General features: G+C 38.5%; 1 protein-coding gene across 1 annotated transcript; it reads left to right on the top strand.

The window, feature by feature from the left end:
• The first annotated feature begins 65 nt into the window (after positions 1-65).
• LOC107035308 (ankyrin repeat domain-containing protein 26-like) lies at positions 66-13,195 on the top strand. The gene is made up of 7 exons (XM_072955106.1): positions 66-188; positions 1,642-1,794; positions 4,676-5,041; positions 5,615-5,820; positions 7,407-7,605; positions 11,710-11,755; positions 12,903-13,195. Exons 1-7 carry the CDS (start codon positions 66-68, stop codon positions 13,058-13,060), a joined length of 1,251 nt encoding a protein of 416 aa, XP_072811207.1. The 3' UTR covers positions 13,061-13,195.
• The last annotated feature ends 2,507 nt before the right edge of the window (positions 13,196-15,702 follow it).

The raw sequence follows: 15,702 nt of genomic DNA, 5'->3' as shown, positions 1-15,702 counted from the left end.
ATGTTGTTCAAAATGAAGCCAAAAGTAAAAAGACAATTAATACCCCAGAGCCGTTTCCAGATCATATGAGTAAAGCCATGCGTAAACAACTTCTGATGCTGGAGGAAGGAAACAAGAAATCAATCAATGAATGCAAATGTGTAAAAGACAGAATGTATCAGTATGAAACTGACAGAGCAGAAATGCAAGTAAGTACCCAGAAACAGAACTAATTTTCAGACTTCCTCAAAGAAAATTCAAAGTAATGTCTGATGAAAGCTAAATGTTGAAACTAGTTGAATGTTAAAAATGCATGGGCTATAAATATATACACTGTAAAGCAGCCTAAAAGCATATGTTGTATCCAGCAAACAAAAATTAGACCTGAGAGGTGCTTTACTTTGAGTAAATATGCCTTGTCACCTGAAATTTTAAGAGATTAAGCTGTAAGTTGTTGACAGGTACAGGCAGGTAATAGTAATTTAGTCTTATACTACCCAAATCATTTTAACCTTTCTGTCACCACATTTTAGTATTGTGATGAAGCAGATAAATGAAATGCTCATACCTAAAATGAGTATTTTGAAATTAAGATTCAGTTGTGTGAACAAAAAAAGTAAAAGAAAAGACAGAGAGAGAAGATTCAGTTGTGTGGGTCACCTTGACAGTCAAATCCAGATTTCCCAGATGAACCGATGTGTAAACGCTGCATCTTGTAGTACTTTTCCTTCAGTAGCTTTTCATACATTTTTAGTTGATATAATTTTATTTTTATTCATGTCAATTGGAATTAAATTTAGAAATATTTCCATCTCAAATCATGTATTGTTGTGACCTCTCCACTCCTTAAAGGCATCTACTTTTCATTCAGTCATAATTTGGGACAAATGTGAATTTTAGCAAAACTGTGTTTGCCTTAGTCTTCCCCCATCTATTTATAATTTACTTTGAACATTTTTTCAAATAATTTGCTCACAATTCTCATTCCAAGGCTCAGTTACTGTCATTTGGATCTAAGTTTGTCCAGTACAGAGGAACTGGAGTGGTCTGTGCTGTACGAGCTTGGCATTGGGGTCCCATTTTCAGACTGAGGAGAAGTGGCCAGAGTCCCGAGTGGCAGGAAGGGAGTGAGTGGGAGGGGTGGGGGGAGCTGTAGGAGCTGCAGTCCAGGAGGCAGGGGAGGCCAGGTTGTCTAGGGTCCCCAAAGGCCATTGGAATAACCTCATTTTTATTGTGAGATGGGAGTCTATTGGAAGGATTTAAGCACCAAGTTGAATATGTGAACTCTGAACTTAAGCCTCTAATGAGAAAGAGGGAGAATGCTCCACAGTGTGGAACTTACCACCACTCATCCCCCCCGCACACCCTTTTCTGCTTGAGACTTCAGTGGGGGTGAAGCTCGGACACTTCCTGGGAGGGGCAGGAAGTGGCTGGTGGGGCTGCATCCATGTCTAAGTTAACTTACTGTTGGTAAGGCAGGAGGGCCACGCCTTCTGTGTCTTTAACAAAAGTCGGTAAACAAGAATGTGTGCCTACGGGGAAAAGAAGGTGAACTGATGTCTGTGGGGATAGTTCTCAAAGTCCATATGCTGGAGTTATATATTATTAATGTAACTGAATGATAAGGTGACTTAAAAATCAGTAACAGAGTTATCTTTTTAGGCCTGTGTGAGACGGCTTCAACAAGAACTGACTGACACCCGAAAGAAAGTGTCCATGTTGGAAGCTTCCCTGGAGGTGACAGCACGGCATCAGACTAATGCAGAAAATAAGACACAGCATTTAGAGAGGAAATTACACCAAATTGCAGATCAAGTATGTATGAAATTGAGCACATCAGCTGTGAATGTACAGCGCAGAGTGTTGGTCACGGGATCTGCTGACTCAGTCTGCAACATACTTCATTATGTTGCACTCATTATAATTCATAGACTTATCCATAGATTTCACTATCTAGAAACAAAAGGTTAAGCCTGGAAAAGATGAATTCAACCTTCCTCTTTGGAAGCCTCTGTAATCCATCATCTTGTGGTTCACAATGAAATCCTCTTTTGGCTTCGTTCTTGTGTGTAACACTGGTGCAGATCCTGTTCTTGATGTAGATCCTGCATTCTCAGCTCCCTGTGTCTACCTCCTTTTACTTAAAAAGAGAGATGCCTAGCTGTATTCTATAGCTTAATGCATAATTAATGACATAAATATTCATCCCATCCAAGGAAAAATTTTCAAGAGTACAATTGTTAAAAATCAGATAATATTCAATCAGTTTATCAGAAACAGATAACAGATTAGTAATTTGAATTTCAAAAGTTCAAAGCCAATCTGTGTGATATGGAGAAGCATTGTGCTGCAACATAAAGGTGAGGCAGTCTTACCTTCCCTTACAAACAAGCTTTAAGTAAGGTAAAGGAAAAATTGTATTTAATTTAAATACTGCCAAAGGACACTACATTTGTTTTATTACTGAGAAGATTAAAAATGGTTCCATAATATTTTATTTTCTCTCTGAGGAAAGGAAAATGAAGAGTGAGTGCTAGATTAGTAAGTTCTCAAAGCTGCCTGTCTCTTAGAATTTCAGTTAATTGAAATGAGATAAAAAGGCTGATTTCGGTAAACTGACTATTTCTAGTTGTTTTTCAATTATTAGTCTTCAAATCATGTCTCCTTGCCTACCAGTCTTCCTTATCCTCAAAGTTGAGGGGAAATTGTAAAGAGACATACATGCCTATTTATAAGAAATTGTAATTGAAGGGAACTCTAAAAAATCTTCCTTCTCGCTAGTTCTTAGGTCTTTCTTTAAGTTATCTGCGTCTTCTCATCAGCACTTTGTCATTAAGTTAATCTCAACGTTTATTACATTACAGTTTATAGGAGACCAATTTCTACTATATACAAGTTACATTTCTTATTATCTTTTTTCATCCATTTTTCTGTTTATCTGTTTTTGCCTAACAAACTCCCCAAAGTTCAGTGGCTTCATCTTTAGACTGTGTTTTCCTGGCAGCACCCTAGATTTGATCTTAACCTAGAAGCCATTTCTCTGTTTACCCATTATGTGACAATTGGGCATGTGGCAGTGCTTTAAATGGGATACAGATATTTGAACCCAGTGAGTCCTGGTTCCTTTGTATTTAATAATCTTTTTGTTTGTTTGTTTGTTTTAGCTTATCTCTCTCATCAATTTTACTTTCAGCTCTTTGGTAGCAAGAGTCCTGTTTCCTCCGGTTTCAGTGTCATTTTCTTCCCTTGCCTAGAAGCCTTCGTTCTCACACCTTCAAAGGCCCCCAGGCTTCCACTAACAGTCTCGTGGACACTTTGGGTTTTCATTCTTACTCTTCTCTACATCTGTTCAGGTTCCACCTACCTCCAGGTTCAAAGGCATCCCCACATTTTTGGTTCTTTTTAAATGGCTGCACCCCATTTTTAATATCAATATCTGTGCCAGTTATTTATTGCTAATAAGTTATATAATAAACCACCTCAAAACCCAGTGACTCAAAACAGCATTTGGTTGGTTCACAAACCTGCGTTTAGACAAGGCTCAGTGGAGCCAGCTTATTTCTTCTCCACTTGGAATCAAGCAGGCACTAGAATAATCTAAAGGCTTGTTCATGCACGTGTCTGGAAGCTGGAGCTGGCTTTGGTTAAGGACGTTCGCTGGGGCCATAGGCTGGGACAGCTGCGCGTACAAAGACTCACTAGGTGGCCTGGGCTTCATAGAGTGGTGGCTGGGTTCTAAGGGTGAGCATCCCTACAGAGTGAAAGTCAGAAGCTATTTAGCCTTAGAAATCACACAGCAGTTCCCCCCCCCCCCCATTCTGTCCCCAGAAACCAGATGCCGAGATCAGTACATACTTCAGGGGAGGGAATTTCACAGGGGAAATGTCAAGGAATTTGTAGAGATGTTTTACAACCACCACCTCCGCCTGCCTTGTCTTACCAAATAACCCTCCTGTCTGAAGGAAAGTAGTGCTTCCCAAGTCAGTGTCACTGAAACCCCAGCAAGTTTTTTTGTTTGTTTTTGTTGAGTATCGTTCTCTTGTTTTGTGGAGAGTAACAAAGGATTCCAAGAATTAAGGGTTTTTTGTTCGTTTAGAAAAAAGGTCATCTTACTAAACCACTACACTAGGAGATGGATTTCTCCTTAACTCTGCAAGTCATTCATTGCTCCTTGGAATGCAATTCAAACTAGCATAAAATATTTGTAGTTCAGAGAAAGGCTTATGGCATTAGAATCCATATTTGTAAGATGTATTAATTGCAGTCTTACTTTCAAAGTCTTGTTTTGGGAGGCATTTATTAATTCAGCCCTGAGTAACTCAATGTGATCTCCCTAAAGCTTTAAAAATCATGGAGAGTTAAGACTTGGGGGAGGAAGGGGTAAGAGATTTTCTACTAAGAGGTGCCTTATAGTCATTTTATGTAGGAAAGACATGAAACAATTACAGAAAAATAAGAGTGCAAAATCAAGTACAAATGTATAACAAAGATGATGACAGTAAACAATATATTTTTGTGACTCTTGGTGGTTTGAACTTTTTTCTTTATTTTCTGAGTAATTTGAGTTTCTCCATTCCACAAGGTAGATACCATTTTATTGTAACTGAATTTATTTCAACGTTTGATGCTGGGTTAGAGTTAGGATGTTCTCAGTCTGCTAATCTCATTACCAAATAATTTTATCTTCTTCATGCAGAATGCTGATCTTACAGCAAAACTGGAATCGACAACTTCAGCACTTCTCCATCTGAATGCAGAAACTCAACTTCTTCTAAAAGAATTATTATCTATGAAAGGGATACAAAAGAAATGTGAAACATTAGAGGAGGAGAAAAAGAAGTTGGAAGAAGAAGTAGTAAACCTCAAACGTCACCTAGAAGTGAACACAGTGGAACGCAGTCAAGTGGAGCAGTACAAACAGGACGTTGAAGAGCGAGCAAGACGGGATGTAGCAGAAAAATTGACAGAACTCAGTCAAGTCATGCAGTGCAAACGGGAGACTGAAGAGCGAGAAAAACAGGATGTAGCAGGAATATTGAAAGAACTCAGCCAGTTTTTACAGGTGAAGCATTGATCTGTAATGTGCTCTAATTCACTTTGCTGTGAATTACAGTTCGGATGTATACATTTTATGTTTCCTCTACTTCCCATATAGCAGTTTGTTTTGTAGATTTCTGGAAGGAAGGCCGCATTTGTTACTCCCTTTAAATAATTCAATTTCCATCATTGCTATCACTAAATTGATCTTTCAGAACAATTCTCACTAGAGAATCATTTTTAAGGCCAATTGATGTAAATCAAGACTACTAGGAGGAAAAGAAAATATTGTGATTTAAATATTGTACCACACTCTTGGATTACTCTTAGGTTTTATTGTTCAATTTTAAAAATTTTAAGCTGATCCTATTATTCTTTGAAGTATCACATTACATGAGTACTGATATGAGTGATTCAACTTTAATTTCATAATTCAGATTTAATTCACTTGACATTGATGATAAGTATTTTAAAGTTCAGCTCTTTTACATTTAAAATTGCTGTCTGAATCATTGACTCAAAACTAAAGAGAACAAATACACTGTAATTACTCAGGTTATAATTATTTTTAAAATTGTGTCCTTTTAATTTGCTTTAGACACAAGCAGCATATGAAGAAAAGTTGTTAAGAGCATATAAAAATGCTTCAATAAGTCAAATGAAACACAAAATTAAATATCTGGAAACTGAACTGAAAAGTAAAACTTTTCAGTTAGATTCTGTCAAAAAAGAATTGGAAAAATACAGACAACTGCACCTCGAAGAGCCAGAAAATAGAACGTCATGGGCAAGTCAAGTACACTCGTAAGTCAAAACATAGAATTATAGAGAATAATTTAGGTCATTAATTTGCTTCTAAGGCATAAGTTTTACTGAGCCAGGTTCATGAGGTGAGTAGCAAGTGAAAGCTGACTAGATAGTATAATTTTGGAAAATGATGTTAGTAAGTGAACTCTCCTTTAAAATGTTAGTCCAGGGCAGTTTGCATCTCCCTGCCTTTTGTTGCTTTTACATGACTTTATGTTTTATATTTGCATATATTTAACCTGATCTAGTCTTTAAGCTGGGAGTTTTGCAAACTTTGTAATTTACACAGCCATATTATCACAAAATTTCTAGCTTGAATTCCCATAAATAGAAATGTCAATGAGTTTAAAATTAACTGTGTTTTGGAATAGTACAACTTAAACCCAAGGGGTCCCATTCTGGTGTCTGGTGAATTTACCTTCTTGATTGTGATATTTGGTATCACCACTAGTGGGCACCCTGAGGCGAAGTACTGTATCCTTCTAAGTTTGTCTCCGCTACATAAAGGCATGCTTGGGAAATAGGGGGAAACTAACTTAGGGGCGAAGCTCAGTATAGCAGTTCACAAAGTGGCTAAAGAGAATACGGTGGCCTGCCCGAGGGGGTGTGTGGAAGACAGAAAGGGCAGGTCCCTCCTCCAGTGCCTGAGTAACAATGTTGTAAGCTACAGGTCTCCCTGGTATCCAAAAGTAGAGCGTTCCTATGAAAGTTGTCGGTGTAAAGCAAAGAGGCAGTTACCTTAGGACACATCTGGCTGGTGGATGCATAAAATAAATATGCATAAAGCACAGGTGCTCACAGACACAGCCCAAAGCCGTGGCGGCGCGATGCCGGGATACTGAGTGTGGTCCTAGGGAAGGAGCTCGGTGGGGCCCCTCTTGCTGCTCGGGGTGCATGTTGCCCTTCTGATGGCTCGGGCTAAAACAAACACCCAGCGCTATTCTGGCTTTTTGCCTTTTTTTTTCATAAAAGTGAAAATCTGCTTGAGATTTTTTTTTGTTATGGAAAACAGCTGCTGATAAAAGCGAAGTAACAAAGTGAGCTTTGGGAAATTAGGGGACACTTGAAATTGCCCCTGGCACTGTCATAGTTTATTCCCATCACCGACTCTGCCATCTGGTGCCCCCCAGAGATGGTGGCTCTAAACCGTTCCTCAGTGCCGCATGCTTAATTTCTCCCAGGTAATGAGTGAAATGTGTATATAAGGGTGGTGAAAGCAAACACTTGACAATGGCTTTGAGGGATGGTTTATTTTTTATTTCTAAACTGGTTTCTTGAGGGTAAGTATGTCTAGATGCAGCCTGTGCAGAAGGCAGCGGGAGTCCTCTGTGGGGGCATCTCCATCTCTGACTCTCCCCACTTTGAAGTACTTGTTAGTTAAGGGCCCCCCCCCCAGGCACATAAGTCTTTCTTTAGGACAGTTTTAAACTGTAATTGTTTACAGTAGGTCTGCGCTGACGTATTTTCGTTGTCAAGACACAGTTTAATGGGATAATCTGTTTACTATTATAGCAACTTTAAAAATACCCATCACTTAGGAAAAAAATGAAATGAATGAAAGCTGTGTTTTGCAATCCTCACAGGATTAACGAGAGGCTTGTAGTGATGAACACTAAACTTCAGATGGCGGAAGAGTACAAGGGTTCTGTCCTCAAAACTGTTGCTACAAGGCCTGCTGAAAAATTTAATGATAGCTCAGAGCGCAAATGGACCCTTACTCGAAGTACAGACTTCAGGATTTTTTCAGAACCTTCAACTAGCACAAGTGATGGCTTGTTCAGGGTTAGTTAAATTATCTTTTTTCCCTTGGGTTTCAGATTCCGATATAATTCTTGATTTTGATTTGATGAAATTCTGAGTTACTTATTTGACTTAAAGTAAAAGCCATAATTAATTGTGCTAATAAAGAAAGGAGACAGAAATTTTATAATTTTTTTAAGTCCCTGGACTTCTCATTTTCAAGAGATACATGTCATTAACTTTATTCAATAAATGCAACTAAACTGACAAATTTTAAACTTCTTAAAAAGCTCCATTTTAAATTCTATTTTAGAAATTATTATTGCCTAATACCTAGAGATATACTTTCCAATGTTTGGTTTCCAATCAAGTTTCTGATTGATTTTGGTTTGGCATTGGTTCATAGTAATTTTCAAGTTTTGCTGCACCCCAGTTTTTCTACCCCTAAGCAGAAGTAAATGGCATTGAGCTACTTAACCACATATGGATGTTTTTCATTTAAAGGAATCCAAGATAAATTCTTTTTATGAATTCAATAAACTTGTAACACTAAAAACATTAAGTTCTGTTTTTAAGTTTAAAATTTTTATCACTTTCTTCTGTAAGAGTACATCCTTAATTGCTATTTTACTTATAGCATTTTTATTTTAATTGTTATAAAATATCTTACTGAGCAATTGTAGAACATTTCTGAATATGCAGTCAAGTAAAGCAAATATTTAAATTTTTAAAATGACGTTCACTTATGTCTCTGTCTTGCCCTCACCTGTAGAAATACCAATGTGGCAATGATAGGGAGCCTTTAAGTTACAACTAGTTTCCATTGTGTATCATTGTTGTTAAAAGAGCCATTTAAAGCTGTGCACGTTGGTTTATGGTTTGATGGTGTTTTCATGATCTTCTTGATGCAGAGAAAGGTAGCATTGGCCCTTGTTAAGTGCGGTCTCAACCTGTTTTTTCTCACTTGGCTTCATGTCATAATAAATCAAAGAAGAAAGAAGCTCAGGTTTCATAGACAGTGTTGTGGGTAAATTGAGTCTAAGTGCTTCAGAGTCATGAAACTGGACTGCGTGGTGTTAAAAAAGATGCATGGCTAACACTTCTGTCAGTGGCTAAGCATGATGCAAACTTGAAATGTTCCCATTAGTTGTCACCAAAAAATTGACAGTGTGTCAATTTACAGGATGATGGTGAAAGAGTGTGAGTGCAAAGCAGTGCAAGAGAAAGCTCCTGAGGACAGTTTTTTCCTTTAATGTTTTTGGAGGAAAGAGGTGTCTATTTGTTAGTACTTCTAGATAAGTTGGAAAATAGTTTATTTTAAACCCAGTGTTGTAGATCCAAGGTACATGTAGTTCTTCTGTGGGGCCGTGGGGCCAAATCATGCTAGATGTAGCAAGGGAGATGAAAAAGCACTGCTCTGTTCAGATGCGAAGACACGTCTTCATCGTCACTACGGAGCACCTCACAGGAGTTATTATACAGTTACTGTTTACAGATTTCTTAGACGTACAGAAAGAAGGTGCCTTCTGGAATTGCTAGGGATGTAATGATTTCTGCTGGGAAAACGTAAAGTAATGCTATGAGAGGTGTGAACATAGTGTTTAAAATGACAGGAAGGGATGGGTTTTTGGATGGGGCTTAACAAAACAACAGACATCCACAGCTTTTCAGCTATGATTCTAGAAAGCAAAATGTTACAAATGGCGTTGGGATTGACTTTAATGTTCTCCTTTATGTGCAAGGTTTTAACAGTTTGGACTGTTCCTGCTGTGACGTTCCAGCTCACTCAGCCTTTTTTTCTAACTTGACGGAAGTGTTGCTCTAAGTCTATGATTTCAGTCATGCTGGTTGTTGAAGCAAGTTTTCTCCAGTTCATAAAGCTTGGGTTTATTGCCTCTCTTACTGCTACATGTAGTATATAGCCTTGTCACTTGGCATCGTTGTAGTGGTAGCAGGTGGACCCCATATCTGTTTTGCTAATTTTTACCCTCAGATTTCACATTCTAGTTTATTTCTGGGATGTTTTGTCCTACATGTCAGAAGCAATTTTACAGTTTTACTCAATTGTGTTATTTATTATATTATTATAGAGTACAAAAAGTTACAACTAGCCTGAGCAGATACATCACTGTTAGATTTTCTTGCACATAGAATTTTTTTCTAAGAATTGAAAACTTAATTCCAGACAATATTATAACAGACAGAAATTCTCTGTTTTAAAGATTTTTTTATGTTCAAGAGTTTTTAAGTATTGGTGTGCCTAACATGAAGCATGGCCACAATAGTTCATAAATGTTCTTCATATCTATTTTAAATAGGAAGACTAAATTTTACATTGATTGATTTTGGGCTTTTGGTGTATTACTGACACTTTCAAACATTTTCTAATGATTTATTTAAGTAATTTTTAAATTTCTCAAATATCCATTCAGTTTAGCAACCCTTTGTCTAAATGGGATTATACCAGTGCCCCAGAGCTAAAATGATTAATATTCCTAAGACTGTAACTTTTTACATGACACAGCACTGCGTCTCAGCAGGATCTGGTCGCGTTTCTTTTAAAAGTAGCCTTCCAAGGCAGGGGACATCCACTCTGAATTTTAATTCTAATCAAACTATCACAGTAGTTAAGCTCATTTCTCATAAGGCAGAGGCAGAGTTTAGTGACCTTCTTTCTGGTATCACTTCTCTGCTCTGTGGAATCCCTCCTGCCCTCATTTCATTTTGTGTGAATGGACAAATGAGGAAGTGTGTTGTCTTTTGTTAGACAATCACTTAACTTCCTCCAGTTCTTTTTCTTTCATTGACTCTTTTCTCTATACTTAATTTTTTAGGTCCTTGATCAACAAATTCTTTCTCATTTCTTTCCTCTGCAGCAAAATGCATGATTTAATAGTTACAAACTGACAATACAGCTTTGCAGAGGAAAAGATATTAATCTTACACTCAATCCATGTAAAAGTGTGATCTACATTTTGCATAGAGTTATATGAAATTATTTCAATAAAGGCTTCTCCCTTCATCTGTTCGGCGTTACTCACTTCGCAGGACCTGCCTGGCACTGTTGTCACGTTGCTGATTGCATAAGGCCTCTTGAATGCTCTTGTCAGACAGTGTTATGGAAAACAGTCTCTGAAAATATTGGCAAATGGTAGCCAAAAATTTTGTCTTTGCGCCTAACATTTACAAAGGCCTCGGCTGTCGTGTTGCTGTTATCACCACTGTTTATTATGTCTGGTGTACTATTTTAGACCCTGTTTAGTGAGCGGGTGACTTTCATAAGAAAGATTTTTAAAAGAACACTCTAGATGGGGACACTTGTAGTTTGAAGTGTCCCCACACATTTCGTAATTAAATACATAACTAATTAAGTCAAGTTTCAAAAAGTTGGCCCTAATTTCTAGAGCAGAAACAAAGTTACAGTTAAAGAATTTTGTATTGTTTTCCTTGTTTCTAATTCTAGGAAGTTGTGAATCAGAAACCAAGTTTGAAAACTGGTGCTAGCCTCTCCTTTTCTTTAAGCAGATTTCCTGACAAATATCTTAGTCATATACAGAGAGCAACATACATTTGTTTAATTTGTTTGCCAGTAGAATTTTCACTTGACATTATAACAGAACCCCTTTCTTCAGTTTATGTATCTACGATTCTGTGTTAAAACCATTTTTAGCATAGAACAGACCTTAAAATTTTAGTTTTATAAAAGTGCAGGAATGGAAAGCTCATTTTAAGGGAAAGTCCATTAAATTAAAAAAAAACTGAACTTTTATAAAGGGCAGTTTTTCTGAGAACTGCAGAGTAATGCATTCAGTGTAGAACATGACTTGAATTGCTTAAACTCTTTGTGCTAATGAGATTGGGCATTGCCCTCTGAGATTATGTGTCTCCGACAGGGAAGGGTTTACTGTTTTCCATCAGGGGACTCTAAGCCTTACATATATATGTTCTCTATTATCTAAAACCAAAGTAAGTAGGAATTTATTTTATTTTATTCATGTGATCATTTTTCTATTGAAGCAATCCCCAAGTTAGGTCAAGTCTCTAAAAGTATTATTTAAAGGCCACATTTCATAAGCTAGCTGTCATTCCTGTGATAGTGTTTCCTGTTTAACTTAAACATTAAAAATAATATTTGACTTATTTCAGATGCACAAGATGTTGGAAAATAATGCACCTAGAGAAGTAAAAGAAGGTATGTTGCCAACATTTCTGAATTTAGACATTGATTCCTGAAATGCACTCTAAACAGTAAATGGCACCTCTTTCTATTGTTTGAATAACAGATACTACGTTAAATTTTTTTCTTACACGTATCTAATGAAAAATGTGAGAGCACAATTTCATTCATAATGATAAATATACTTATTCCTCACTTCTTCATCATGACCCATAGCTCTAAAAAAGAAGCCTGTGTTCTCTATTTCTGGCTGTACCCTTCCTCTCCTGCTGTCCCTGTGGGCCTGTCACCTGCACATGGATACTGTTCTCAGAAAACATGGAGGTCATCAGCTTCTCCTGTTTCTGATAGTGACTGAGGCCAAAAACCCCAGACTCAGGCAATCACAGTTCACGTAGTTGTCACCTGGTGGATGACAATTAAATTTCCTGTCATTCACTTTGTCACTGGTTAACGTTTTGCCCTCAGGAAAAACTCCAAATTCCTTAGCTTGGAAGAAAAACACCCACATCAATTTGGCTCCTGCCAAAGTGTTCAGCTGTGTCTCTTTCCTCCCCTGCTCTGCCCCTCTGCTCCAGCGTCTGGTCAGACTGCTTCCAGCCCCGCGGGCGCCCTTCCTGCCTCTGCTCTGTGTGTTTGCTTCTTGCCTCTCCCTCCCGCACTTTCTCCTCCTCCTTCAGGTTTCTGCTTACATATCACGGCCACCAAAGAGCAGACAGTATTGACACAAAGCTGGACGTCCCTTCTGAGTGTTCCAACTGTGCCCTCTTTTATACCTGCCATGGCATTTATGTCTCTGTACCGAAATTGCCTGTTCATCTATTTTTCCAGTTTACAGTACATGATTTTTCAAGGTGGACTGTGTCATCTTCATTTTGTGATTCCAGTGTTTATCAAAGTGACTTAGCACATGGTTGCTGAGTAAATGAATGAATAATGAGAAAACTAGGAGCTCTGATCCTTAGCCACAAGAGCAGTTAATTCAACGTGCAACCCTGGGCAAAGTGTAGAGTAGTAATCTTGGGTTTGTGTTGTAATCATATGTAGGTATTTTTCATTCTCCTTAAAACTTAGAAAAGTCTCAGCTTAAAAAAAAACCTGACATTTAGTTACCTATGAAGTATTTTATATAAGGAATCTAATTCTTTCATTTTCTTTCCAGCTACTCCTAAACTTCAGTCTGAGTCCTATAGAACTTCTCTTGGAGGATCTTCGAAAGAGTCAAGATTAATTGAAGATATGCTTTTGAAAGCACGTAAAGAATATGAGGAGGTTTTGAAGAAAAAGTATATGTTATATGATGTAACAGATGAACAGTAAACATTTACCTCCTGGGCTGCTTGTGTAACATTTTAGTTATGTCCCGTTAAGTAAGATACAGGCAATGTTTATTAAAGGAAAATATTTTTGTATTATATGTGCATGATTAAAACTCATGTAGTATTTTGAACCACATTTCTCTGCATCTCATTAACTTGTAAGCCGATTTTGGGAATAAAACCCAGCACTTTGCGGTATTACATACTCAAACTGAGCCCGGATGCCAGCTGTTTAAACACCACCCAGTCACCCACCAAACTTGTCATTGATATTGAGCAGTGTTGATTGATAGCTTTTTTGAATTTTCCAGTGTTAATCACTGTATATAGACTTGAAGATTAAGACGGACAGCATTCGGATCTGGTGTGGCTGTTGTCAGTGTTCTGATGGGTCACAACAATTGTTACAGTGCCATCAAACTTTCTATATGTTACCTTAAACACTGATTCACAGCTATTTCCTCACGGAGAAATGAAATCTGCCTCAGGCTTTACATCGTCTCTATTTATTTACTTACTTTTTGGAAACAGTCTTAAAATTAGAGACAAGTTCTGAGCACCAGACTCAAACGGACATTGTCACAAAACTGTCACGCCTCCCATTCATTCTCCTAAGGCACTATTTATCTTTCCTAAGTGTCACTGGTTCTACCATAAGTGCCTTTTCTCTTCCCTCTCACCAAGAAGTCATTTGTTTTTCAAAAAATGCCTTTCTCCTTTTCCTGTCACTTATTAAATTGTATATAAGCCTCCAATTCTAGCCACCCCTTCAAATCATATTTCTTTGTGAACTCTTACATGTATTCATATGTAATTTTTTTCTCACAGTAATTGGCTTTAGTCAATTTAATTTGCAGGCTCCCAATCACTGAACCTAAGAGAGTAAAGGAAATATTCTCCTTCTCAACAATTTCCAAGAGCTAAAATTTTAATAACTCCTACTCAACATCCTTTCTCCCCTTTTCTGTCCTTTCAGTGTACTTACTTGGCAAAACTCCCAATGACACAACTGACTGATTATCATTCTTCCCCCTTAAGTTCCCCCAGGCATCTAAGTGCTGCTGAAAACCACGCACTGCCCAGCGATCCTACTACTTTTATTTAGTTAATTTGCATCTTCTTCCTTCTCAGTGATGATTTCAAACTTCCCTCTCTGTAAACATCTCCCTGTTTCTTCCCTCTCACGTGAACCAGACAGTCTTACTTCTGACAACAAACTTCCTGAAAGATTTGCCTGCTTCCCCATCAGCAGTCTGTCCCCACCCACTCTGGTGTGTCTTCCCCTTCCTCCATCCCCACGCAATGAGTCACTGATGACTCCCACGTCTAAATCAAAGTGACACCTTTCCAGCCCTTGTCTAACTGAGCTTCTCATGCCTCCGGGCATTCCATGTAACTGACATCTGTAACTGACCGCTGCCTGCAGCAACCTCTTCAGTCTTTAGCTGAAGATGCTGTTGAAGGTGAGGGCTGCAGCCGTCTTGATGAGCTCACTCAGTTTTTCCTGGCTGTCTCCCAGGGGTATAAACAGGAAGCATACGTGTTATTCAATTTTTGTTTTATTTTTCTCCTGTTAATCTGCCTCATGTCAGTTTAACTCTTAGACCAGCCAGATGAACCTAGAAGGGTAGAGGACCACTCCCCGCCCCCACCCCAGCACGAGCCTGTGCCCATTTACAGCTGGCGTGGGTGCTGCCACGCCTGCAGGGGAAAGATCGATGGCAAACTGCTGTTCCTACAGCACTAGCCAGCGAGCTGAAGCTCACCTGAATGTCCTCCAGGCCGAGGTGGGGTCACTGCTCCCGGCAGCAGCAGACTGCCTTTGTGAAAGAAAAATAAAAATGGAGTCTGCACTGCTTGAGGGGGCTCACTAAGGAGGTGTGACTTATGCACATCTCAGCCCACAGAGAATCTGACCCTGTGAGCTTTTATTGCCCTAATGAAGTCATCTGGAGCACCTGCCAGAAACTTCAGATACTCACTAAGCCCCTACCCGAAAATAACCTGTGATGCCTTAAGGACAAAGGTTTCCTGACTGGCTCACATCAGTGTCAGTCACAATTCTCATCAGGCAACTTTTGACAACCTCTTGGCTTTTTGTCTTTATAAGCCCCTGACACCCGTCTTTGAAACACTCAGTTTTACCCAAACCTGTGTCTCCCAAGTTGCAATTTATTTCTTCCAGTTTTATTGAGATATAATTGACATGCAGCACTGTATTATAAGTTTAAGGCATACAGCATAATGACTTCATTTACACATAACAGTAGATGATGACCACAATGTACTTTACTATAACTATTAACATAACTATACCCCTGTCACTGGGATATAGTAAAATGATTAGTCAGGGTTCTCCAAGGGGGAAATGAAAATAATAGGAGATTATCCAACTCTCTGTCTGTCTGTCTAGCTTTCTATCATGTCTGAAATCTGTAGGGTGGGCCTGCAGCCTGGAAATTCAGGTAAGAGTTAATGTTGCAGTCTTGAGACTGAATTCCAAGGGACGATAGTCTGGAGACTCAGATTGGGTTTCCACGCTTCAGCCATGAAAAGAATTCCCTCCACTTTGGGGAGCCTCAGTCTTTCCTCTGAAGGCCTTCAACTGATTGGATGAGGCCCATCAACATTATGGAGGGTAAT

This window comes from Vicugna pacos, chromosome 35 (genome assembly GCF_048564905.1).
Source record: "Vicugna pacos chromosome 35, VicPac4, whole genome shotgun sequence".
In the NCBI taxonomy this organism is placed as follows: domain Eukaryota; kingdom Metazoa; phylum Chordata; class Mammalia; order Artiodactyla; family Camelidae; genus Vicugna; species Vicugna pacos.
The sequence above is the reverse complement of the archived record's forward strand: the minus strand, read 5'-3'. Positions and strand labels throughout refer to the sequence as shown.

What these genes read in the sequence shown, in the direction of transcription:
- LOC107035308 (XM_072955106.1), top strand. Translation starts at nt 66, where the DNA reads ATGAGTAAAGCCATGCGTAAACAACTTCTGATGCTGGAGGAAGGAAAC. An exon ending in CTGACAGAGCAGAAATGCAA is followed by an intron (nt 189 to 1,641) that starts GTAAGTACCCAG and finishes TTATCTTTTTAG; the next exon opens with GCCTGTGTGAGACGGCTTCA. An exon ending in TGGGCAAGTCAAGTACACTC is followed by an intron (nt 5,821 to 7,406) that starts GTAAGTCAAAAC and finishes CAATCCTCACAG; the next exon opens with GATTAACGAGAGGCTTGTAG.